General features: G+C 41.2%; 1 protein-coding gene across 3 annotated transcripts in view; it reads left to right on the forward strand.

The window, feature by feature from the left end:
* ELOVL5 (ELOVL fatty acid elongase 5) overlaps nucleotides 1-27,398 on the forward strand; it is a 93,386-nt gene that overhangs the window by 39,517 nt on the left and 26,471 nt on the right. For all 3 annotated transcript variants that reach the window (XM_008593020.1, XM_008593072.1, XM_008592961.1), the window contains exons 2-7: nucleotides 3,581-3,646; nucleotides 9,201-9,388; nucleotides 21,071-21,148; nucleotides 22,072-22,243; nucleotides 24,354-24,478; nucleotides 26,692-26,826. In XM_008593020.1, the coding sequence (XP_008591242.1) occupies nucleotides 3,589-3,646; nucleotides 9,201-9,388; nucleotides 21,071-21,148; nucleotides 22,072-22,243; nucleotides 24,354-24,478; nucleotides 26,692-26,826 (756 nt within the window). In that variant the 5' untranslated portion in view covers nucleotides 3,581-3,588. The remainder of the gene's footprint in view (nucleotides 1-3,580; nucleotides 3,647-9,200; nucleotides 9,389-21,070; nucleotides 21,149-22,071; nucleotides 22,244-24,353; nucleotides 24,479-26,691; nucleotides 26,827-27,398) is intronic.

A 27,398-nucleotide genomic window follows, 5' to 3' on the forward strand; every position in this document is an offset into this window, starting at 1 on the left:
AGCGCCGCCGCGCTTCCCAAGCGGCGCACTATCCAGTGCGCCACCGGGCCGGCCCCCAGAGAATGTTTTGCTAGCTGTTTTGGTATATTCCTAGGTTGGATTGTGAAAAGTTTTGCAAACTTAAGAATTCTTAAGCTGAGAAGAAATGCAGTCTAAGAACAGCTGTACCGTTTTTGCTTCTGCTTTTGTAGAGAAGACATTCCGTTTTATACAGATGAAAGAATGCTGTGCCTGCCAGCTTCCATGGGGCCTCTAGTCAAGATAGGCTTAGATTCAGATTATTTGGGACAGATGGCTTGTAATAGGATTCTTCAGTATCTCCAAATATTAAATTCTACAGTCTCTTTTGGTAGCCTGCTGCTGGGTTCAATGCTCTTGGACTGACATTTTACCCTTATGTTTAATCAAGCTGCTTTTCTGTTGCCGTGATGCTAGCCTAGATTCCCAAATTGGACTATGTCCTAGGCTGTTGTCCTTGTAATAATAGGTTGCTTATAGCAATTCCTGGGCCTCATTTTTTTTCCAGATCCACTAATGTTCTCCCCGCATTCTGCCCCCAAACCCCCTAATCTGTATTATCATTTTAAACACTTCTTCACTGCTGTTTCTAGCTTTTCTGTATGCTCCTTACATAGAAACTTAAAACTGTGGCTACATGTAGCTCTCTGAAAGGCCTCTTAGTTAAAAAGTAAATGATTGATTCCCTTATTGTTTTTGTTAGGTATATTCCTGATGTTAGATTTTTACAGCATGGTATTAAATGTGTGTATGCAGCTTGTTTTAGTAAGCATTATTCTAATGTCTACTCATTTGCAAACTGAGTTTTGTTTTAGGTTTACTGCATCTGGCTGCTTTCCCCATTATTATGAATGTCTCATTCGTTCTAGGTCACCAGTTATACCCCTCTTTGTTTATCCCTATTTGGTCATCCTTTGTACACAGTATGTGCCAGATATTTGTGAATTAATTAGTACATTCATGTTTAAATAATGTCTGTTTCTGACAAGTTCCTCTCCTGAGACATTATCAACTCCCTCTTACCTTCAGTCGCAGTCCCTCTAGGGGTATGTTAGCACTTAGAAGTGGATATTGTGGGTTGTCACAATGTTTGGGGGCTCACTGATGGCATTTAGTGGACAGGGACTAGGGGCAATTAACAATCCACTGGGCACAGGGCAATGGTTGTTTCTACGTGGAATGTCAGCAGTGTTCCTGCTAGGAAGCAGGGACAGCCATTTATGGTTGGGAGTGTTTATCATGGAGTTGATCCTGTGGCAGACATACAGTAGGAAGCATTTCTTGAGAGCCTACTACATGCCAGGCACTGCTGTAAGGGTCTTCTGTGTATTAAATCATTTGATCTTATTAGACTCAAAGATATTTTACTGTTTCCTCCATTTTTCAGATAAGAGGTTGAATAACTAGTCACATTGCTAATAAGTGGGAAAAATGGGTTTCAGACTCTAATTGTCTTATAAAGAACTCAGCATTGAACCACTTAATCATCTGCCAGCCTAAGTTTTATACCTCTGTACCTACTTAAAGCCCTTTCATGTGTAATACCTGATTATCATATGTTTAATGTGACCCATTAGTAAGTTAGTGATACCTATCAGGTAATAGTAGGATCTAGATTTAAAATGTGCTGTAGGAAGTTAAATCTGTCCTTGATGACCAGCTTGTCTATCGTTATTCAGTCCAGTAGTCATGGCTTTATGGCCTTGTTCCTCCTTATTTCCTTTTGATTGGCTGTTTGGGATACAGCCATATATACAGCTCACCATTTGTCATAATTGAAGTTAAATTTTGTTGTTGTGATTTAGGTTTCACAAAAACATCATGGTTATTTTCCAAAACTTGGATTTTCTAGATGATTTTCAGTAGATGATGAAAAAATAGACACAGTTAAATTATTTTTTAACTGCAGAACTCTAGCCTTCAATAAAACACTTAACTATGGAATCCTTTTTAAGATGAATTCTCTTTAGGAAATGTTAAAGCTAGAACCATTCTTTTCAGGATTTTTCAGAGTTCCTGTCTCTTGAAGAGGTTCAATCTGGGGGAGGAAAATGGCTTAGGACCAGAATGAGCCAAGGAACTCACATTGTTAAAAAGATGCTTGTTGAATTTCAGGAGTGACCTAGTGCCAAGGTTGTGTCACTGTTGAGGGACACCGGTGGCTGACCTAGTTGTTGGCACTTGGGTGTGTGGGAGCTGTTGCCTTCTTGGTTTCTAGCCACAGGGTAAGGGAGTCAGTACCCTTCCTGTTGAGCAGAAAAGCTGTTGGGGCAGAACCCTGATAGCCACTGCTTCCAAAGTGTCATTGATGGCTCCTCCTCCTCTGTCTCTCTCTCACACACAGACAGGCTGGATTGACTTAACTGTGACTACTAGAGCCAAAGTAGTTCATTCTGAAATTAGACAAAGAATACATACACTTTGGTGTCTCAAGCCAAGGAAGAGAAGTAGCATTAAATGACTAACAGCTTAGTTAATAAACCGATTTTGCCATTGCCCTTGTAAGTTATAATATTGATATTTATTTCTATAAGAGGAATGGCCAGGAAAGTTGAAAATGTATGCCTTATAACTTTAATATAGAAAATCTAGTCAAATACACATATGAAAAGATGCTTAGCTCTAAATGTAAATCTTAAATGGGAGGAAAATATGGTTATTGAATCTTAGAAAATGGAGATCAAACTGTAACTACTGTCTTCAAGATGTTTTATTAAGTGAAAACAAGCAAATAATATATATACTTCTACCTATAACAATGTTTTTCTAAGTTGTTTTTTACTATGACTCCCATAGTAAGAATATATTTTACATCACAGCCAAGTACATCATTCTCACTAAGGGCAAAGTACTCTGATTCTTTATTATTTTTACTGCTAAATTGACTCAATCATCTACTAATGGGTTGCAACCCACAATTGTAAAAACACTCAGCATGATCTCTTTTGTGCTTTGGAGAGGGAAAATCTCTGGCAGTATACCCAAGAAAGTTGTGGGGCTAAGGTATTGTGTTTGGGGGCAAGTGATGAGATTTTTACCCTTTTTTTTTAATATTTGAATTTTTTACTGTGGCCTGAATCATTTTTAAATAATTAATAAAAGTAAAATAACAAGCAGAGAAAACCATCTTTTCATTGTGGCATTCCATTCCCTGATGTGGCTCTTCCTATGTTTGTCATCTTACTTCAAGTCTCAGTTCTTGCCCAGATGGGATCTTCTCCTGTCTGCCACCATTTCAGTCCAGTTCCACTCTTCTCTACTGAGATTTCAGCTTCATGGAAAGAGTTAATGGAACTGAGAAAAGAAGTTCAGAAAACTGGCACTTCATTTATAAAGTGAATTCATGGAATTGTGTCTTTCCCTTTGATTTTCAAATTAGAACTAGCATATAAGTTACTTTTGTGAAATTAAAAAAAAATTATTTTAACGTAAGGAACTTATTAACCTTGTCCATAGCATATTCTTTGAAAAGAATTTATTCTAGTTCTTTCATGAAAAAAAAGACTGTATAAAAAGCATTTGAAGTAGAGGCTAATCAATGTCTTTTTTTTTTTCTTAATAGGTTTTAAAATGGAAAATTTTGATGCATCACTTAGTACCTATTTCAGAGCATTACTGGGCCCCCGAGGTAAGGTGTTTATTGGTTTTGCTTGCCGTCTTTCACCCCCCCCCCCCACCTCTGCCTTCATTGCAGCCACTTGTAAATATTACATGAAGAGATTCTAGAAAACATTAGCATTTTCTATGATAAGACCAAAACTTTATCGGATAACAAGGAGCTTAGAAAAGTCCTCTGAAAGTCATTGAAGTTGTACAGTATCCCCTGGCTCTTGGAGTAGAGAGACAGCTGCTGTGGGTGGCCTTCTGCTGACTTTAGCTGGAGATCAAATTATGCTGTAAAGCTTGTAGCCTGAGAATATCATAGATTTCACCATTATGTTTTCACAATTCTTGTGAGTCTGTAAAAGAAACTGGTTTCCAAAATGCACTATTGCAATAGGAGTTTAAGCCCCTTCCCTTTTTACAATTTTAAGGGCTTTTTAATGTCCTTTCACTCTGTGCCATGCCAGTGGGTAAATATACACCTCAACTCACTTGTTATACTTAATCTTTTATTATCTTATAGAAAGTAAATCAGCTCCATATTGTCTTCTTTTGATGTCATCTATAATGTCTTTTAATATCTTATTTGTAAAGAGGGAACTTTTTAGTTTAACAGAAAGATTCATAGAAAAACTACAAATGGCTTTTAAACAGATTCTCAGTTTCACTCATGATTTTTAAAATACAAAAGAAACAACAAAAGGAACTTCCTCTGTTAGTATGGCAGAGTTGAAATAATGCTTGATACCATCTGTGATTATAGTGAAGGTGTGGGGAATGAGTTTAAATTGGCACAGTCTCTAGGAAGGGCTCTTGTGCCTTCTACTGAGATTAAAGTGCACATGCCCTTTGACCCAGCTGTTCTACTCCCAAGACTTTATCCTACAGCAAACCTTGATCAGTTATGTAAAAATATATATGAGGGTACTTCAAAAAGTTCATAAAAAGATCCACATTATCTTTTAATTTTATTTTTTCACAAACATTTTGAGGTACCATTGTGTAAAGATGTTATTATAGTATTGTTAGTCAAGACTAGAAATCATCTAGATGCCCATCAGTAGGGAATAGGTTAGTAAGTTAGTGTATGTCCAACTGAAAAGAACAAGTGGGGCTTCCAGTCAAGATGGCAGAATAGACATTCCCCAACATCACTCTCTCCCATGAATCAACCAATTTACAACTATTAAAAAGCAACAACAGCCAAGCTAGGGCCACTAGAGCTCAGGGGAAGAGGAGGAGAGACCTATGGGGTGCGAAAGCAACAACAGCCAAGCTGGGGCCACTAGAGCTCAGGGGAAGAGGAGGAGAGACCTATGGGGTGCATGAAGGCAGGAGTAGCCAAAATGTGAGAAAGAAAGGACCACTCCTATCATTTCGAATCCCAGCCACTTCAAGGCTGGAGCTGGTGAGCACACGGAGCAGGAGCTGGCAAAAACCACTGCTGTGCCCTTCCTATGAAGTTGCTTGTAGGCATCAGGGGATACGAGGGCCCTGATGGCCCCAAGGCCAGCAAGACCACTAACAGGGTTCCCATAGACCCACATAGGAGTGAGGAGCAACAACAACTGAAAAAAGTAGCCACTCAGAGGCTGGTGAGTCATTGCAAGGGACTGGTGCAGAGCCCATCCCATGGGAAGTGTTTGGAGTGTGGGCAGTGGGGGAGATGGGCCACCAGGGGAACATTGGGGTACAGCAAGGATGGCTGATCTGCCCTCTAATCAGCACAGGCCCACTATGGGTAGACTGGTCAGGAATATAGAAATGCATGGGGAGCAGTTTGCTGAAAAGACTCACATCCAGACCAGAGTTTCTACACAACCCAGGTGTGCCGGGTCTCACAAAATCCACAAGTACCTACAAAATCAACCATTAAAACCTGAGCTACACAAAAAGCCTTCCCCAGAGAATCAGCAGCAAAACAGCAACTTAGCTCAACCACAGGGTTCCAGTGCTGGTCCCTACAGGAAGTTCCCCCATTATAGAAGTAAGCAAAGGACAACAAATTAGTTCCAGTGCAGAGTTTAAGTAGTGGAAACAGCGAATAATCCAACACAGAACTGAAAGAAGAAACAAAATATCCACAGACCAGAGACAAAGTTTGATATTAACTAGTAAAGGTCTCTCATCACCAAAGAACACCTATAAAACCTAGAAGGACTGGAAGTCCCCTTGGGCCCCCAAGCCAGGGAGTAGGGAGGGCCGGGGTCTCAACCATGTCCCCGAACACCTGCACCCAGCCCAGCAAGGACTACCAAGCCACTGTAGGAAGTGCTCTGGGCTCCCAAGCTGGGGTGGTGGGGGGATGAGGGCCTCAGCCCTGCTCCCCTGACACCCACACCCAGCCCAGCAATGACCACCGAGCCACCACAGGAAACACCCCAGGTTCCCAAGTTGGGGTAGTGGGGGGCCAAGGGCTTCAGCTACACACCCCCAACATCTGCAGCCAGCCCAGGGATGATCACCAAACCACTGTTGGAGGCCCCCTGGTCTCCTCTGCAGGAATGGGGGGGGGGGGTGCCACAGGCCTCAACCATGCCCCTTTTCCTCCCTCCTTCCCCAACACTATTTCCTTCTCTCATCCCTTCCCCCTCCCCCCAAGTGCTCCACAGCAACATCTTAAAATGTAAAAATAAATAAATAAACAAAATTTAAAAAAGTAATAAAAATACCTCTGCAGGAATGGGGGGGGGGGTGCCACGGGCCTCAACCTTCATCCTTCTCTCACCCTATTTTCTTTCCTCTTCCCTTTTCCCCTCCCACCCAACTTCTCCACAACAACATCTTAGAATGTAAAAGCAGATGGAGCCAGGGACCGACCCCTCTTCCCACAACCAGGCACACCGCTGCTGCCATGGGCCCACCCAGGGTCCTGAGGCATGGATCTGGGGACTGACCCCTCCTCCTGCAACCAAGCAAGGACCATGCCAAAAACACCACTTCCACGTGGGTGGCCCATCACACCCACCACAATAGCCACAGCTGCCACAAAAGCAGCTAGACACCACAACCACCGTGCAGATGGCCCACCAGCCACTCAAGTGCATTGTCACAAGAGTCACCAGTGGAGCCCAAAGAAAAGAAGAGGGTGTCTATCTCCACAAAGTCCATTCCAGAGTGATAGAAGAATCATCTGCTCTACAATAATAGTGGGGGACCTGAACACACCTCTCTTAGCACTGGACAGATCATATAGGCAACAAATCAACGGAGTAACTGTTACTTTTGCAGAAGGAGAGAAGAAATCTAGGGTTATCAGAGGTGGGGGGGCTAAGGAAAGGGGGATGGGGAGAGATTGGATAAGGGACATAAAGAATAAGTACAATTTGTAATAATATATATGCTAATAATATTGGTTTGATCAACATATGTCAACATTGAACCCCAGAAATACGTATAATCAATCATGATTCAATTTAAAAATACATATACATATACCTAAAAAAAAAAAGAAAAGAACAAATTAGATTTCATCCATATGTGCTTGTGTTAAGACAGTGCCTTCCTTACTTCAGCTGTAAGGGACAGAAAATCCAATCTAAATGGCTGAAACAATAATAAAAATTATTAGCTTACATTACTAGGTAGGGCAACTCCTGAGTTATTTAAAGGGCTCTATGATGTTAATCAAGGACCCTTGTTTTATCATTTTCTGCTTTGCCATCCTCAGTGTATCAGCAGCTCTGTCTTCAGAACAGGCCACCCCAACTTTCATGGTTGCAGGGTGGCTTCAGCAGGCTCCAGGCAGCACATACAAAGTCAGGGGAAGAAATTTGTTCATTTGCATAGTTTTAAGATCAAGCCCTCACCACCTGTCATCCCTCAAGGCTCTGTGGCCACAGTTGCTTCATATTACTGTGCTTGAACTAGCCACTAGGGAGGGGCTTAGCCACCATGACCAGCTAGATCCTAAGGATTCACTGCCTGGGGCTGGGGCTAGGCCAACTGCCCTAGGAGCACTTGGCAGTGTGGAAGGAGGTTAGATACCTGCCAATTTGGAAAGATGAAGATCTGTTACAAAATGAATAAAGCAAGATACAAAACAGAGCTTTAAGTAAAAGAAAATGGGAGATTTTTGTGTGTGTACACTTATTATGTTTGTGATATATATGTACACAAAAATTATAACAGTCTAATGCTAGTTACTAAGTGGGAACTTGTTTTCTCAAAATTGATGGTTAAGGCCCTGAGCTGAGAACAAAAGGTGTTAAGAATCCCCTTGTTAGGTTCACTGGGGCTAGCCACTTCCCTGAAGGACTTCTAGGAATCACTAGTTCCACAGAACTGACTTAACATCCTCTACCACCCTAGCATAACTAGCATAACTACCACCTAGCGTAAGTGGGGAGGGCGTGCAGGGCATCTCCCTCTGAAGCCAAATAAAGCAAGCCTGGGAAAGTTTGTAGTGTCTCCAAGAAAGTAAGAGTGACAATCAGTTCCCCAAGTGGGCATATGCTTTATTGAACTTTTGCTTGTCCTATGAGATCAAGGGGAAAAGTATTGGGGTAGCAAGATGGTCCAGCCCAGGGAGTCAAGGAAAGGGTAGAGAGTGTCCCCACTAGCTACTGCTTCTCTGAAGATGCAGGAGGTGAATTCTGCACGTGCCTCTGAGTTCCAGAGTTTGTGGGGAGGAGGAGGTGGTGGGTAGATAAGATTGAGGCGCTACAGGTTTTTGGGGATCATCATAACAGGATGAAAAGGGTACCTTGGTGCAGAGGCATCTTCCTGGGGGTCAGCCAGAGGATGAAGTTAAATCTTGCAGGGGACATATAACAAATCAGGGATCTAGCTTCTGGGAGTTTACTGCCATCTGAAGACAAGGCTGTCAGTTTGCTACTGGCAGCTACTTGAGCCTGTCTTTCCTCTCCCTCCTCATCCCTGCCTAGGAAAGGGGTTCAGGGGCAGGGGAGGTGTCTCCTACACCAGTAGCTCCCTTGAATCAATGCAGATCTTCTCAAGCTTCTACTCCTCACGTAGTTCTTAAATAGTCCCTAATCAGATCATTGCTGCTTCACCTTCATGTGTTGTTTTGTTTCTTAATCATTGTTCCCTCTGCTGTTGACTATTGCACTCATAGCAGATGTTACCTTTCTAATCAGTGGCAGTGTCACTAACCTGGCTAATGGCATGTTTTCTGAGTCTGCACATGATGGGCAGACCTGCTTACACTTGGCTGAGACGGAGGACTTCAGAGTTCACAAACAGTCATTTCTTGGGTTTCATTATCCAATGTGTAATTCAGCAAATCTGGTTAATAAATCAGTTAGTGGGGAATGTAGCTTTCTCCTGTTCTGTATCAAATTCTTTGGAAATAATATTTTTATTATTATTATTTTACTTAGCAAAAACTGTGAATAATACGCACAATTATTCAGAACATTTAGCAAGTGGCTTCACTTTGTTTCATGTGTATTAAAAATTCATGCTTCCTCTTCTGGTTGCTTTGTTGGGATTAGGAACATTAATATTAGGTGACTTATAAAATTGTGGTTAGAGAAATTTTTTTAATGTTTGAAAAGTTGTGGTTATTTTTATATCTACCTTATTAATCACTAAAATTTTTTTGTATTATTTTTCAGATACCAGAGTAAAAGGATGGTTTCTTCTGGACAATTATGTACCAACATTTGTCTGCTCTGTCATATATTTACTAACTGTATGGCTGGGACCAAAATACATGAAGAATAGACAGCCGTTCTCTTGCCGGGGGATTTTAGTGGTGTATAACCTTGGACTCACGTTGCTGTCTCTCTATATGTTCTGTGAGGTAGGTCAGAGATTGACAAGGGCTTCCTATCACTTAAATGTACTCATATTGCTGTCCTGAATTGTATTCCTAAATGAGGAAAGGCAGCTGCTTGGGGTGAGGAGAGAACTGGGTGAGCAAATATATTAATGAATTTTGAGTATGTTTTAAAATTGATTTTTCAAAATGCTGGAGTTGTTTGTACAAGTATTCCTTTTATATCTAAAATACAACCTTTCCTATTGATTCTTTTATTTCATGATATTCAGAATTAAATATTTTAAAAGTACTCTGATGCAAACAAAATACAGAGTGAAAAATGAACAAAATGTGAAAAACAGATCTGTGAGCATTATATTATTGACCATTTAATAAATGCTTGTTTATTGTTTGGAGGTGGGGAAGGAAGGAAGTGGGTGGTACTTGTGTTTGGTATGTTTTGTGGCAAGTCAGCCTCTCTGTCCTTATCTGATAACTTGTCAAATCTCACAAATTATTTTTCAAAAGCTAAGAAGAGTGGATAGTGAGATCTGCATTTAGATTTTGAATGGTCTATGTGAGTTCAGGCCCAGTTAATTTCTTTTACATAACTGGAATGTTGAAAATCAGATTTGATGATGTCAAAGGCAAATGTAGCTTAAGTAAAAATGATAGAGAAATCAGAATCAACACTTTTGTTCTCCCTATTTGCAAGGGAGAATAGCCTTTAAAGCTAAAAGGGGGAAGAAAGCTGCCCTCCAGTGGTAAACACAATTCGTGTACATTTTTCAGGGAAGGACTACACACATTTCAGGCTTACAACTCAAACCTATTGCTAAACCCTTTGGGGTGGAGAGTTAAGCCATGCATAAACAAACACATTAAAGCACTCCTATTTAGGTTTTTAACCTTTTATTATGGCTTTAAGTCTCCAAGGTGTAGTAAAGAAGAGGATTGGGGGGATCAGTATGAATCTTAAAACTAGTGTTTAGAGTTAAAAATGAATTTTCCATCAGCCTAGGCTGCAATGAAGTCTCCCTGGCTGCATGTGGTGGTGTGCAGGAGTGTGTACGGTTGTATAAGCTAGTGGAAAACTCTGTATTTGATCATCAGAGGTGTTGCAGCTGTGGGAGATCTGTGTCTTGTTTTCCCACTTATGTTTCATAAGCCAAGGTTATAGATTTTTGACTAGAACAGTAGATGCTACTAGCATTGCTTTTAGGACCTGCCATTAACTGAAATGGAGAAAACTGTGGGATGAGCACCTTTAGTGGGAACAAATCGGGAGATTAATATTGAGAATGTTAAGTTGGGAACTTTATTGAATATTTAAATGTAGATTTTTAGTAGCTTCACATGCCAAGACATGCTTACAACTCCTTTTTTGCTTTTTTCTGTCCTGTTCTAGAGTGAAGGCATTTTAATTAGCCTCCAGGAAGGAGATGGCAGGCCTGAAGGCAGGGGAAGTGTGCAGGAGTGACTCCTGGCCCCAGCACTGTGCACATCTCAGTGTTCAAGGGACAAAACTGCAGCAAGCTGTCAGGTTTTTCAGAGTGAACTCTTTACTTTCCCATTAGTGATAGATGATAGAGCCATTTATTTAAGAAAGCTTTTATAGAGTTTATTATTATACATAGCAATATTCTGAGAAAAACATTTAAGATGATTAAATCTTAGAGAACTTAAGTATTTGCCTTATATGTTTCTCAAGCCCTAGAAATATAGCTATAACTTCATAATGTAACCTCTCAAATAGACAATTTTCCAATAAAGAGGGGAAGAAGATTGCTGTATAAATTGCTGCTTTGTGCATCGGCGTGGTTGGGGACTAAGAACCCACTGTAATAGAAAGTAACGATTTTCCTCCTACAGCTTGGTGAGAACAACAGAAGACTTTGAGTAGTGTCTAAGCACTAAATATAGAGATTCAAGAAATACACAGAGGAGGAAAATCATATTTTTAACTTAAAATTTAGAGTACTTAGAGGGGTAATAGACAAGGAGGCAATAGTTTCTTAAATTTATAAAAATATATCCAGGGCTGGCCCGGTGGTGCACTGCTACAGTGCGCCGCTTGGGAGCGCAGTGGCGCTCCCGTCGAGGGTTTGGATCCCACATACAGACCGGTTCCCGCTCACTGGCTGAGCGAGGTGCAGGCACAACACCGAGGATTGCGATCCCATTGCCGGTCCCGGTCCGGTACGGGGGCGACACTGAGGGTTGTGATCCATTGCCGGACACAAAAAAAGACAAAAAAAAAAAGGAAAAAAAAATATATATATATATATATATCCATCCAGGTCAGATATGCCTGAATGGAAAATAAGCCCTAAAACTCCAAGTCAGATGATATTTCCATTTGATTTTTGGCTGGCTTTTTTTCTATTCTTATATAAACCCATCAGTATTATCCTTGTAAGGTGTCCTTTGTCCAGTTTATTTCATTTTAGCTATAGGCTTTTCTTTTTTCATTTAGCATTTCTACTTCATTGAATACTAAGACACAGAAGGGCAGTCATGGAGTTTACAAGAGTGAATTGAGAAGATCATGAAGTTTAGTTGAGCCCCTTATTTTAGAGAAATGTCCTAAGAGATGGAGCCGTTTGCCAGTGTCACACACCTGTGCATGATCATGATTATTAGTTTTTATTTACCTTCCCACTTATCTACATGTTTGGGCCTGTAAAAAATTTTTAAAATAAGTCATCTCTGCTATTCTTGTTTATTTAATTCTGTGGCATAAATTCACAGCTACCTTGGTAAGTTCTGGGTTAATATAAGTAAAATTAACTATCATTTAAGGGAGACAGGGAGAAGTCTTGAAAGAAGGGAAGTAAGGAGGAGTGAAAGAGGAATCAGTGAAACTTTTAAATTACTGGAAGGAAAATAACTAAATCCAATTTTAAAACTGTGAAACTAGTTTAGAACATTGAAGGAATGTTGACTTGTTCATAGTTTACACATTTGGTAGAAAAAAATTAAAAGTAGAGAAAAGGCATTAGTTCAATTATCCCATTAACTTAGTATTTATTTCCAGGAGAAAGGTCATAGATCCTGATTAGTAGTATATTTGAATAGCGGTATGTTTTAGTTCGAAAGTATAAGTTCTGGCGAGCCATTTAGCTTTTGCTTATTAAATTAGGTGTTGCCTAACATCACAGTCAGTAGTGAAGGCTTGAAATAAAATTCCATGTTACAGAAGTGAAACAGCTTAGTTTGCATTAGTTACTCAGCTTTGTAGAAGCATGCCCTCATAGCAAACATAAAAACCATTTGTGCCTTCCTACCCCCTGAGATTCAGGGCATGTGTCATCTAAACAGAAGCCCTACTGTTTTTTTCAAATTATTTATGTGTCTTTCCTCTTGTCCCCAAGCCCCAGATTGAGAACCCCACCTACATGATGCCAGACTGTAGCTTTTTCTTGTTCTGTTGTATCTACCCAGGGGAGCCCTGAGTTTCCCCTGGCCCACCCAGCAAGCTATCAGAGCCACTTCTAACTCCTTTGTTAGAGGATTGCACATCGTAGTCCCTCTTAGGCAGCTACTTTGCCTGATGCAGAACCATTTTATGTGTCTGCTCTTCTGTGCTTATGACCTCCTAGACCCTAGTCAGAGAGGATCTAATTGCGTGGTTTGATATAGTTCAGAAGGGAGTGTCCCTGTTGATCTGTTTGTGCTTTGTGTGCTAATCCTTGGACTCAGCAGCAGCTTCAGGGAAGCAAGGTCAGTGGTGTGCAGTCCACATGGCTTTGAACACCCCAAGGACACTTTACCGAAAGGACTGCTGGCTTCTTTCTTTCAGAGGAGATGCTCTGTGCATTATGCTTCACTCTACTCAAGCACCACCAGCTCCAGGCTCTTTTCTTCTTTTGGGCCTCTACCCCTTAGAAAGTCCTTCTTCCTTTCAGACCTGAGCCCACCTCTGTGGGGCAAATATACATCTCACTTTCAAGGACCCTGCACAAGGATCCAGTTCCTCAGTGAATTCCTGAGTACTGAGGGAGAAGACTCAGCTCTAGATTGCAAGGACTTAGCTCTAAAGTGGTGACTTTTTTCAGCCTCTTTGGCCTCCCTGTTGTTTCAGAGAATATGGTGCTTTCAATTAAAGTGCTCTCATGATGTGCCCCTTAAAATCCCATCCCTCACCCACTCAACGCTCACAATTCACTGGCTTGCAAATGAAAAGGTCTAAAATGAAAAGGTTTCTTGCGCACCTTTTTCTTCCCATTATCACCATGACTGGTTATTCCACAAAATGTATCTTGAGTATTAGGACAGGAAAAAGCAAATGACAACCTCATTTTTTTTTTCCTTTTTGTCTTTTTTACTGACCAGTAATGGGATCGCAACCCTCGGTGTTGCGCCCGTACCGGGGACCGGCAACGGGATCGCAACCCTCGATGTTGCGCCGCACCACGCTCAGCCAGTGAGTGGGAACTGGTCTCTACAATGGGATCCGAACCCTCGGCGGCAGTGCCGCCGCACTCCCAAGCGGCGCACTCTCCAGTGTGCCACTGGGCCGGCCCGACAACCTCATTTTTATGTTATTTACCTGTCAAAGATAAATCATGGGTTACAAACAAGATTTTTTTCAGTATCTTTGTCTCCTCTCTTGCAGTTAGAACTCTGTTGTAATAGTGTGAGAGAATTATCTTTCAAACATTTAGAACATTTAAAAAGTAATTTTGAAAATAAAAAGGATAGATGATGGATCTAGCTTGGCATAGATCCAAATCTTATTTTCTTCTCTACTGCATTTTTAATTTTAAATTGTAATTTTGAAACTATTTCAAAATACTTAAAATAAAAATTGCATAAATGATAGCTGTGTACTTAAGAAATGTTGACATTTTATTGGTTTGCTTTTCTTGTTTGTTTACATAAGAACACATTACAAAAATGCACATAAAGTGAAGCCATTTCACAGACATAACTTTCTTCTAAAGTTTGTATGTTACTTCTCTGGATATGTGTTTACATTTTTACTACATATATATGTATACATGACAATATATAGTCTCTTTGGAGACAATTTTTAAAATTTACATGAATAAGATACTACTTATACTGTTTTTCAAATAGCTTTGTTCAGTCAACATTATATTTTGGGATGAATATATGTTTTATGGATTCAATTCATTAATTTTAACTGTTCCATATTATTTTAACGTTAGAATTTGTTATATAGTTTGTTATATAGGTTTCCAGTGAACAGTGCTGCACTGAATGTTCTTGGACATGTCTCCTTCTTCAAATGTGATCATTTTGGGGGCCAGGCATAAATACAGGAGTTAATAACCAAATCTGACAGTCTCTTGTCTTCTAATGGGGAAATGTAGTGCATTTTCATTTAACATGATAATTGTTATTTTGGAATAATTCCTATCACCTTTTTTGTGTATTTGTGTTTCTTTTATCCTTTTTTTCTCTTTTTCTGCTTTCTGTTGAATTTTTATATTTATTTATTTTCATTTTACTGATTTGAAAGTTGTTCATTACAATTCTGTTATTTGAGTGGTTACCCATAAATTTTTAGCATGCATTCTTGACTTAATAAAGTCTAAGGTGAATCAATATTTCTGTTCTCCTGAACAGTATGAGAGTCTTAGAAGATTTCAGCTCTTATCCCCTCATCTTCCATGATACTGTTGTCAGGTGTTTAGTTCTACCTTTTTTTAAGGTTCTAAACAACGATGACTATTGCAGTCAGTACTTATTGATTTTCTTCGTTCACTATTGATCTTTGAAGTCCATTCTGAGGTTAAGTTTTTTTCTTCATCTGAAGTAGTTCTTTCTGTGAAGGGCAAACTCTTAGTCTCTGTTTGAGCATTATTTTATTTGCCTTTACACTTGAATAATATTTTAGCAGGGCATAGAATTCTAGATTAACGGTTATTTTTCCTCAGCACTTTAAAGATTTATTTCAGAGAAGTCTGCTGCAGTCCCATTTTTCTTCATTTGTAGGTAATCTTTTAATTTCCAGATGCCTTAAAAATTTTGCATTCTTTTCATTCACTCATACTTTCTTCAGTTGTGACTAATCTACTGTTTCGTCCATCTATTACATTTTTAGTTTAAATGACTATGTATCTTTTATTTCTGAAAGTTCATTCCTTATTTTTTTCATTCTGTAACATGGAAACACTGGTTTTTTTCCTCGATGACGGAGATATATGACAATGATCTCCAAACTTAACCATTTGCTGTATTCTTTTTTTAAGTATTTTTTTTTAAGTTTACTTACAACTACATCTGTAAGATCATACCTCAGGAATAATTAAGTGTATGTTAAATTTCTTTACCTCTTTAAAACAAAAACAAAGGTTTGTCAAATGTCCTATGTATGCATCCCAAACTAGTATTCCCCAAATAAAAGAAAGATTTTGAAAGGACTTGAATGTAAGCTGACTTGCTCTTTTCTGAAGAATAATCTTTGGCAGAGGGTGGGTTGGGGGGAACCTTACTTTATAGGTAGGCATCAATGGTGCTGGAGTTTTTTTGGTGTGTTTTATGTATCGTTTCTTCATATGTATTTATAGTGGAGGAGTTGGTTTTGCTTTTATTCAATTTGCCATGTTGCCAGAGCCAGAAGTCAGTATTCTTTTCCCCTTTGGATCTTCTTTTGAAGATTTCTGATGCTCTTTATTGGAAAGATGAAAGGAATTGAGCATTTGATGGGATGGATGTTTTGCTTATTCTTTCTAACCCCTTTGTAGTTGTGGGGCTGTTTAAAGCATCTCCCTGGGCACTTGACAGGCGGCCCTCCCGGGCTGTGGCTTTTAAGGTCCTCTGGTGGAACCACAGAGCAGTTGCTTTGGAAACATAATATTCTAAGCTGTCTTCTTGTTTTTCTTTCCCTTCAGCCTTTCCTAAAATAGATATGTTATTGTGGGAAAATAGGATTTGGAAAAATACTTAAGTGATCTGGCAATTGATTGTTGAATTTTATTAAAAAATTATTTTGTTTACCAAAATACTTTGAAAAAGATACTCTTTTTTTCCTCATTTAACAGAGGTATAGAGAAGTTGAAACATCTGGTGAGATTAATATTTATAAAAAAGGCTTGACTGTTGCCTAAACTGCTTCTCACTCTTAGTTACCTTTCAACCAAAATTCCTTGCACAGAAAGAAATTTCTCTCTGGATTGCAAGGAAATTGTTACTTGGCCCTCAGTTTATCTGGCACTACCCTGAGAGAATGCCTCACGGTGGGGAGAATGGAGAAAAGGCTGCAGCCCATACACCTTTCCCCTCACTCCTCACCCACACCCAGGGGAAGGGAAGGGAAGGGAATGCCATCTGCAGTGAGGAAGCTTGGGGGTTGGTATAAAGCCAGGCCTCACTCTTCTAAACTGATTCTGCAAACCTCTAGTGACTCGGCTTTGCAGTTGGTGTAATAAGGAGTGTGTCACACAGTTATATCCTCAGTTAAACCAGACTTACTCCGTGAAGCAAGAGTCAGTAGGTAGACTGGAGACCTTTCTTTAAATTATGCAAAGGATTCTTGGGCTGAAGCTTTCTTACATAGTTGTAACAATACCACATCAGCCCTAGTTATGGGCCTTGAGCATTGGAAGCAGAAATATCAAACATTTGACTAGAATCGTAGCAAAGACTGATTTAACACTTACCTTATGCCAGGTACTGGGCTAACTCATTTAATTTTAATGTTTATTGCCTTATTACTGTCCCCTTTCCACAGAGGGAACATTCTGGGAGACCTGAACGGTAAGAGAAAAGGACTGTTAGTCTAAAAGGGCAGGGCCTAGGGTTCAGGGAAAATGCCAGACATACCTGTTTCAGGTTGGGCTGAGGACAAGCTGTTTCTTTGTGCTTTGTTCTAAAGACTTCTCAAGTGTACTGAACCTGTGTTTCAAATGATCTTGTTTCCTGGGATGCTTTGGTAGCATTCCAGAAAGTGCCATGAAAATGGTTATCATGCTCAAGGTTATACCTCATTTATGGTTAAATGTGGTCTTAGATGGGAAAAGTCAACTCTCACAGTAAAAAATCATTGACTCCATGAATTGTGTCATCCAGTCTCAGCTGTGATGCTTGCCTAAATTTTCTTCTTTCAGTGAAAAGATGCATGGAACCACGACTGGTTATTGAATTTGTCTCATAAGGAGAGAAGAAAGCTTCTAACTAGGTTTTAATTATAGCTCTTCACATGCTCCTGGTCTAATTAACATTTGCTTTACTCCAAGGAAGGAGAAAATACATATGGTTTTGCAGTGGTACTGTTTGTATGCTGGTTACTTGGAAAATGCCACACAAATAATGCCACTCGTTTGTTCTTGGAGTAGTTGATGGTATGGAGAATCACATAGGTAGTGGCAAGCTGTCTGTTGTGGCCTGCTTTCTCATTGTAGTACAGTCCTCTCTTTTGAGCTGATTTGCAAACACCTACCATAGACACCTGCCCTTACCTTCAATGCCTCACCTGCATCAAACTCAAACTGCAACCTCCTGGGCCCCCCCGCCCAAGCTTACTTGTGGCTTGATGAATTTCTGGGGAACTGACCCAAGTAGCTCTTTGGAAAGAAGCCAGGTCTGAGCCCTGAAGGGAAACTGTGATGTTGACTAGAGCAGGGCCTCCTCTGATGTGCTCCTCATGAGGCTGGAGAGAAGATCACTCATTTGCTTTGAGACCCTCTGGGGTCCCCTACCCATGGACACATTGTTTCCTCTCATGGGGAAGGAGGGAGCAGAGGCCTCTTAAACTGGCCCATTTTATGGAGCTTTGGTGAGGGTCTTAGGTGAGTAAACTTGGTCTTTGTGTGTTAAATTATTCTATCTCTTCTGAAATAGGGATATTTGAGAATTTTCATGTCCACAGTATGAACTTTAAGGAAGAGTTTCCATCTTGTGAACAGAATTCAGAGGAATGTCATCAAATTCAAGCCTCATTAAAATCTTTTCTGGTTTCTTAATTTCTCATTTGCAAAACAGAAATGAAGCTCTCTCTTTTTTTGCTGCAAATGAAACATTAGGTCTAGATTTGGGGAAAGAAACATAGTGCCTTAAACTCTTTGTCATTAGTTTAGCAAATATTTGTTCAGCATCTCTTGTGCACAAGTCCCTGTGCTGGATTCTTTCGATGTGGGAGCCACAGTCACCACCGTCTGAAAGCTTTCAGAAGAGCATAAAACAGACTCATTAACAAAAGGCTTAAAGGGAGCATATGAGCAAATAACTTCAAGTCATGGCAGGGTCAGCTTAGAGGAAGGAGAATGGACTCAGGCTTCAGTGCTCAAGGAAGCAATGATGAAAAAAATAGAATTTTAATGGAACTTTGAAGGATAGATAGTATTTGAGAGCTGGAGATGGGGGTTCATGAGTGCAGAGAGCATTCCCCTTGAAAAGGAAACAAAAATGGTCACTGCCAACATTTATTATGCTTATCCTGTGTACCATGTTAGGTAAGATAAGCATTACACACTTTGTCTCATTGACTTCTTGGCACCCTTCAGAGGTGAGAGCATTATGTTTCTCCCATTTGAAGAGTAAGGGAACTGAGGCTTAAAGAAATTGAAATACCTTGGCCATGGTCACCTAGCTAAACATGGGGAAGCTAGGATTTAATTGGCTAATGCCCAAACCTGCACTCTTTCCCCACAGCTACTGTGTTAAGGAAAGACATGTGGAGAATGAGAAGAGGTCCAGTTTGACTGCAGATAAGGGAGGAGTGAAAGATTAGCTGGTGGTACATTGCAGGTGAATGTGAATACCTGGACACTGCACATAGGATTTAGGGTTTCATTCTGAAGGCAGGGATGAGTCAATGAAGGGTTTTAAACATGAAATTCAATGGTTTGAGGGGCCCAGTAGCCCCAGTACAAGTGGTAAGTAGCAGTAGCAATGGTGATAGTAGAAGTGGAGTAGCTGGGGTGCAGTGTTGCACTGAATCCCGTGGAGTTCCTGCGGGGGTCTCTACAAGTGGAACGGGAGTGGTGGGCTCAGGTCAAGTGCATTGGCACCAAATGGGCAGCTTCTGGTGTGTGTGCTTTGTTTGTGCTTCAGTAGTGACTTTTACCACCTACTTTGAGTTCTTTAGCTGTGTTCTCTGTTACTTCTTTCCCAAAACGCTACTGGTAGATGAACTATTTCTTATTTGAAGTTCAGTAACAAAAAGCCACTGGTTCCCAGTCCTAGTTGCACATTGGAATTACCTTGAGAGCTTTGTAAAAGGCCCCTCAAGATTCTGGGTTAATGGTCTGGAGTGAGGCCAGGCATTAGTAATTTTTAAAGACTCCCCAGGTGATCCTGTTATGCAGCTAGAATGGGAACCTCGACCTTAAGCTACTGATTTTCACACTTTAGCTGCATCAAAATCGCCTGTTAAAACATACTACTGGGCTTCACACCCAGAAATTTCTGATTCAGAAGATCTGGGATGGGGCCTGAGATTTTGTATTTCTAACAAGTTCCTGGGTGGTATCGATACTACTGGTTGGGATCACACTTTGAAAACCACAACACTGGATTCTCTAAGATTGATGGTCCACTCCCAGAATTTTCAATTCTGAAGATGTGGGGTAGGTTCAAGAATCTGCATTTCTTATAAGTTACCGGGTGAAGCCGATGCTGCTGGACTGGGGAGCACACCTTGGGAACCAGTGGCCAATTCCTCCTGCTGGATACCAGGATGATTTCAGGCACAAGGCTGGCCACCTAACATTTTTCTCCAACTGGCACCTCTAGTCACCAGGAAAACTTGAGGTTGCCCTAGGCTTTTGGAGGATGCCGAAGAGGAGCAGGGAGTTTGCATAGAGAATAGCATCTCATAGGTGTTTGTCTGGAACATAGTGGGTGAACAGTGTGGAGATGCACAGGGTGGTCAAATTAAACTTTCCACCTGGACTGTTGGAGTGCGTCCTCAGGTCTCACCTAGGCCATTCATTGTGTTCCGATTAAGAAACTGAGGCCCCCACAATGAGCTGGTGGTGATTGCAGGACTGTAACCTAGAGCTTGCACTCCAATTCTGGGGTCCTTTCTGTAAAACCACAGTGCCTGCTGTGCTGCAGGTGAGTTCTGAGGCATGGGCACCGTTTCCTCAGTCTGCAGACAGTTCATGGACCTGGAGGATGATACAGCAACAGGAAATAACGAAGAAGACCAAGTTGGACTTCATTATCCTTAGACCTACAGCAGTGATCTCCAGATGAGCAGTGTCAGTATCACCTGGGAACTTGTTAGAAATGCACTTTCTTGGACCCCAGACCTACTGGATCAGAAACACCCCCCAGTGATCCATGCTTTAAGCTGCCCTTCAGGTGGTCCTGATGCTGCACACTCAAGTTTGAGGACTCTGGCTTAGGGAAAGTGGCCCGAGGTAGTGCAGATGGGGGGCAGGACAGGGAACCTGTGACTGGGTTGGTCTCGGCACTTGTGGTAGGACCAAGGGGAAGATGGACTGAGGATTCTGCAGAGAGGCAGTGGGTAAAGGGAGGGGTCTCTGGAGGCAGCATCCTGGGAGTGGCTCCTGGGTTCACCACTTAATCTGTTATGGTGCCCTCCCCTTGTGAAATTAAGACTCATGTCATTAAAATTTTCCCTTAGTTCACACTTCCTTATAATTATGATTTTTTTCTCAGAGAAAACTTGCCTCAGCACAGCCCAAGGTAAATTTTCACTGATTCTGAAACTAATGAAGTTTAATTGAATAGGGCTTTACCTGGTTCTGATTATTGTTGGTGATTAGCTTTTTTTCTCTTTTTTAGTTAGTGATGGGAGTGTGGCAAGGCAAATACAACTTCTTCTGTCAGGGCACACGCAGTGCAGGAGAAGCAGATATGAAGGTACTGTCTCTTTTTTTTAATAGTATTTACTATATGAAGGTGTTGAGTTTTTAAAATAATTGCACAAAAGACAAAATGGACTATAATCTCACCACCCAAGTAATCCCTCTTGACATTTTAAAAAGAAATTAAAAAGCTATATGTACACATGGTATGAAAATTTGAACAAATATGAAAGGTTAATGAAAAACTAAAGCCTCCCTCTCTGTAGAAATAACTCCTGTGGAACAGTTGACAGGGGAAAAAATTGCATGCACTTACCAGTATTATATTTACATAAACAAAATAGTTAATATCTTAAATTTTTTAAATCATCCCTGTAAGTGCTCTCTAGTAGTGGTTTTAAAGATAGAATCCAACAATTTCCACTTTGAGAGTTTTTTTTTTTTTTTTTTTAAATAGAAGGCTGACAGTCGAAGCTCAGCCAGGGCAGTACTTTCCTTAGAGTGCCTGTTTGACATATTTAATTGGGCTGGGATCTGACGATGCAAGCTCTGATTCTTTTTCTCCTGTGCCTCATTTCACATCACCTGTCCCACGTTAGCCCCTGAAATCAAATCAGGAAGTTTTTCTCTCCTAATTGCTCTGCAGACTACTTGCAGAAGGAATAGGCAGACCTGAAGGTTTTGAACCTTGAGCCTCCTGTGTTTGCTGTAGTCTTGAAGTGTGTCAGGGGCTCTTTTGCAACTTTTCCTATTGTCATTTATACCCCTACCACCACCCTTTGCCACCCTAACTATCTTTTGTTAAAGGCGCTCAGAGTGGCCAGAGCTCCTGACTGCTGAAGGATGTTAGGAGCCACTGGGGTACTCAGTCTTCTGAGTTGACATCAGATTCTGGGATATTAGGGAAACATGTCAAAGTTGATATTCCAGAGAAGCATCAAAGGATAATCCTTAAAACTTTTGACTCTTTCCTCTCAGATAATCCGTGTCCTCTGGTGGTACTACTTCTCCAAACTCATAGAATTCATGGACACCTTCTTCTTCATCCTACGCAAGAACAACCACCAGATCACGGTTCTGCATGTCTACCACCATGCCTCCATGCTGAACATCTGGTGGTTTGTGATGAACTGGGTCCCCTGTGGCCACTGTAAGTATTAGAGGAGGGGGTGCCTTGAAACAGATGTGAGCAAAGAGAGAGTTGAAACTAAGGCCTTCAGAAAAGGTGCTGTTTCTGTAGGTTTGTAAGTCAAGCTTTTGAACTTTGTGTCTGAGATGCTATTAATGATAGTTTGTGTGGCCTATACACACAGAATCTTTTTCTGGCTTAGTAAATGTCCTGTGCTGATTGGGCAAGGTGAGGGTGATACCAGCAAGGGACACATTAAAAGATACAGTGTTCTTTATAATAGAGGGCAGCTGTCACAGGTTCTTTCTAATCCTTCTCTAGGGTGTGGAAGGTATTTGCCTGACAAGGGCAGGCCAGGAAGATGGAATTACACTGTTCAGTGGGTGCCAGGGAATGAGGCTAATTATGAAATACAGCTTTATCTAAGTTGTATATTAGGAAGTCTCCACATATTCTAATGGCCCATGCATCCCATGAAGCACGGTTATCAGGGTGTCTTCTATGACAGGCATCAAAATTTGATAAATTCTCTAAGCAATGTCTGGTTTTTGGAAAGCTTGTGATTAAAGTCGCCTTAAAATTTTCAGAGATTAAGTTGCCACCTTCAGGTTTAGCTTGGGAGTTTTTTTTTGTTTTTTGTTTTTTTTGTCTTTTTGTCTTTTTCCGTGTCCGGCAACGGATCACAACCCTCAGTGTTGCCCCCGTACCGGACCGGGGACCGGCAACAGGATCGCAACCCTCGGCGCCGCTCCCGCGCCTCGCTTAGCCAGCGAGCGGGAACCGGTCTGTATGCAACCCTCGGCGGGAGCGCCGCCGCGCTTCCCAAGCGGCGCACTATCCAGTGCGCCACTGGGCCGGCCCCATAGCTTGGGAGTTTTAACAAATGTTCCAGTCAAGATTCCTGTCATCCTGACAAAAGAATTTCACTGAGAACCTTTGGGTCTACTCATGGTTTGTTTGTTTGTTTGTTTCCTAGAATAGCACTGCCCTTGATTAACTTAGCCCACCAAGATTCACAGAGTCACAGAATCTTAGAACTAGAAAGGACTTTTCCTTTGAGTTTGAGAAGAAACTGAGATGCTAGAAGGGTTGTTAGAGCTTGGACCTCCATGCTCCCGCCCTTCCTAGTGTTTTTCCAACCATCATACCTCATGACTGTGGACTAACTGACCTAACTTTCTCATGGGAAACAGCCCCTCATATTTGAAGAGAATTTGCAGGATGACAGATTTTAACTAGCCCTACCTGGCTCATGAGAAACTGAATCAGAGAATGGGCATGACTTGTCCAAGGTCACAGAGCCAGTTACTGTCATAGCCAGGAGCAGAATCTCATTCCCTGGCACCAGCCTTGTGTACCTTTGACTGCACATGGAAAAGCCATGTAGCTTTGTATGGTTGCTTACTGTTGGGGAGGAGGACAGAGACTCTGAGAGAAGAACTTAGCAGTCCTACTGGAAATTGAAAACCATGTGAATAAGATGCATATTTTATCCTTGAGGAACTGGACTCTGGTCTCTATTATTAAGGACAGAGACTCTGAGAGAAGAACTTAGCAGTCCTACTGGAAATTGAAAACCATGTGAATAGATGCATATTTTATCCTTGAGGAACTGGACTCTGGTCTCTATTATTTATAAAAACAAACCTCAGCACTGCAGTCCTGGGGAATAATTAGAAGGTAACTTTAAAAGCCTCTCCAAACCCCAGCAAATGTGTGGAAACAGCCAGCTTTGAGCATGCTGTCCATCGGCCGTCTTACCCCCACCTTCAGAGTGGCATATCTGAGGCAGCTGGGCATGTAGAGAAAAGCAGCTGCCTCTGGGTGTTGGTGGGGTCTGGCAGCAAAGCCTACAGGTGCCACAGTGGGCAGGTGGTCATGGCTGCTGTGTCAGATGCCCACCTGGTGGCAGCAGCTGACCCTGGGCTTAAAGCGTTATGATGGCTGCCTGCCCATGTGGAAGTTGAATTCTCATTACACATCCAAGCAGTGCTTGCTGCTCTGGTGTTTGCCAGCCCTCGTTCCAAAGCATCTCTTTTTCTGATTCAAAAAGAATCTTGGAATTTTTTTTCACCTGTCGTGTATAAAATGCTGATGCATCCTCCTCCCCAAATCTCCTCTGTTCCTGCAGCTTATTTTGGTGCCACACTTAACAGCTTCATCCACGTCCTCATGTACTCATACTATGGTCTGTCATCTGTCCCTTCCATGCGTCCGTACCTCTGGTGGAAGAAGTACATCACTCAGGGACAGCTGGTGAGTAACTCGGCCTCCTTCCCCCAGGACTCGGTCCCTGGTGGACACAGAACTCTTCCTGGCTTTATTGTTGTTTCATAGCATCTAAGATGTCCCTTCCCCACCCTTTCTCATGTGATCCAGTTAAACCACTTGAAGTAGGTAGATCAGGGAATTTCCTTATTTTTCAATCGATGGAGAAACTGTGCCCCTGGGTATATAGCTGGATGAAGTGTAGAGTGAGGACTAGAATTTAATTCCCCTACTTCAATTTCAGTTCTTTGTTCTTAGTTTGTGCATATAAGCACATATGCACGTGTGTATGTATGTGTGTTTTCTATAGTCCAAAAATCCAAGGTGAAAACTGTGTTCTCAGGAGTTTTAGATGGAGCTGTGGAATAGTATGTCCAGCATGCTTGTAGCTTTTTAGGTAGTGAGGATATTTATTAAGGCAGGTGCTGGGTGTTCTCTCAGCCCCCAGGTAGTGATCTGTTGGTGAGAATGCACCTGCTGTGCTGCATATGCCAGCCTTCTTCCCATGGCTCACCATGCCAAGGCAGGCCAGCAACTCTGCACTTGATTGTTGTTTCTCACCATCCTTAAGCCTTCCCCAGTTGTCAGTATATTATATTCCTCTCTCCTCATGAATTCTTTCATGAACTAATTATTAATATTGCTACTACTGAGGTTCAACACTGACATTTACCAAGTGTTCACCATGTGTCAGGCACTCATGCTAAGTAAGCAATTTTAAATGGATTGTCCAGTAGCCTGATTTCATATTATTGTCCCCATTTTATAATTGACACTGAGCCGATAGACCAAAGCTTAGCTGACTGAGGGGCACAGACATTAAACCCTTAGCCTTGCCTTGCCTTATTAACACGTTTTTCTGAACAAGCTGATTCCCTTTAAGTCAATTGTGATTTTTCAATATTTAAAAATAACAATCTGAAAAAAAATCTGAGAAAATCTGAGCTTGTATGTTTGACATTTGATTATCACCTCCCTGCCAGCTGCTATACAGTCCTTGTTAAATTTTTCTCACCCACCTGTGAGGAAGGATAATTATGCTTTAACCTCCTTGTCACACTTGAGGAGAAACTATGTTGAGATTGCTTTATACCACAGCATTGAGGTTCTGACAAAAGCAGAATTTGAAAGAACAGACTGGGGAAGTGGGTCTCCCATTAGGCTATGTACTTTGAGGTAGAAGATTCTACACAGTTTGTCTAGATTTACTTTAAGCACCACTCCTAGTTAGTCTTCAACCTAGAGTACTAACCTTAAAAAAGAGAAGGAAAAAACTATTTTCTATGTAGAAACATTTGAAGTTGCCAGAAATCCAGTGGGCAGGATGCAGCTCTCTGTTGTTCTTCCTGAAGATGCATCCTCTGGTCGCCACTACTTATTTTAACACCTTTTCACTGTTCTCCAAGCAGTTCCACATGCTCGTCAGGGTTTACTCATCACAAATAATTTATGGACTTAGTTTTATTTGCCAGTAAGACTTAAAATCTACTTATCAGCCTTCATCAAACCAAAAGGCTACATGCATAAGAAATAAGAAGTGTCCAGTTGGATTGTACATCCTGCAGTGATGTCACCAGTTCCCTTGAAACATACATCTCTCACCTTTCCTTCTTCTCTTTTAAAAAATTTTGTAAAAACAAAACCAAACCTTTGCATCTCTCTATACTGTGTCCTTGAATTTTGGAGAGGATAGTTTTTTGCACTGCACACATAGCACAATGTTGATAAGAGAAGCTGAGTGTAGTGGGGTGAAGTGGCATTTTAACAGTTCTAATAGTTTAGTGAAAGAAAGCAGATCTTTTTTTTTTTTTTTTAAAAAAGATGACCGGTAAGGGGATCTCTACCCTTGACTTGGTGTTGTCAGCACCACGCTCAGCCAGCGAGCAAACCGGCCATCCCTATATAGGATCCGAACCCGTGGCCTTAGTGTTATCAGCACCGCACTCTACCGAGTGAGCCACGGGCCGGCCTGGAGAGGATAGTTTAAGTAGCTTAGAAGGGAGAGGGAAAATAATATATGTAAGACACAGAGAGTTTATTATATAGTATATGCATCATGTTTATGAAATGACTTCTGTACCTACAGAAAGGTTAATAAGTGTTAATTCAGAAACTTGGGGATGCTAGGTAAAATGTCCATCTGGCATGGGATCTCATCTCTGAACTGTCACTGCTCACCTGTATCCCCTGTTGTCCCCTAGCTTCAGTTTGTGCTGACAATCATCCAGACCAGCTGTGGGGTCATCTGGCCATGTGCATTCCCTCTTGGTTGGTTATATTTCCAGATTGGATACATGATTTCCCTGATTGCTCTCTTCACGAACTTCTACATTCAGGTAAATCTCACCCTTCTCTGGTGCCTTGGTACTTGGGGTCTTTACCAACAAAAGCCCCGATTCATTCATTGAGCAGGGATATGTAGAGCTCCTGCTGGATGTCAGGCACTGTGCTCTAGTGGTGTCATACAGCCAATTAGGAGATGCTCAGATCTATTCTAGGTCCTGGGCAAGGGGAGCCTTGGGATTCACGTGGGAAATGAAAAACTGTTCAGCAGGATCCTGTATTGCTTCCCTCCAACCTGTGGCAGAGAGGTGATTTTCAGTCAAAAGTCTCAGCCCCACTACCCTGAACGTCATGGCTAAATGAAATTCAAAAGAAGTTTCTGTCACAGCCCTTAGATATAGAAATCTGCCTTTTTATGTTCTCACTTATTTTGGGGAGCTAAAAATTAATAAATAAATAAACAAACACACAAACAAATAAAGGGTGTGGGGAAGAAGACAGAATAACCACAAAAATTCCTTGAACTATTTAAGCCAAGTCCACAGATATGATGTGGGGGGTGGGTAAAGGGGCGTGAAAATCAAGTACAATGTATTTTAGAAGTAAAATTAAATTAAAAAAAAAA

The sequence above is a fragment of the Galeopterus variegatus genome, unplaced genomic scaffold (assembly GCF_000696425.1).
Source record: "Galeopterus variegatus unplaced genomic scaffold, G_variegatus-3.0.2 Scaffold13, whole genome shotgun sequence".
Classification (NCBI taxonomy): domain Eukaryota; kingdom Metazoa; phylum Chordata; class Mammalia; order Dermoptera; family Cynocephalidae; genus Galeopterus; species Galeopterus variegatus.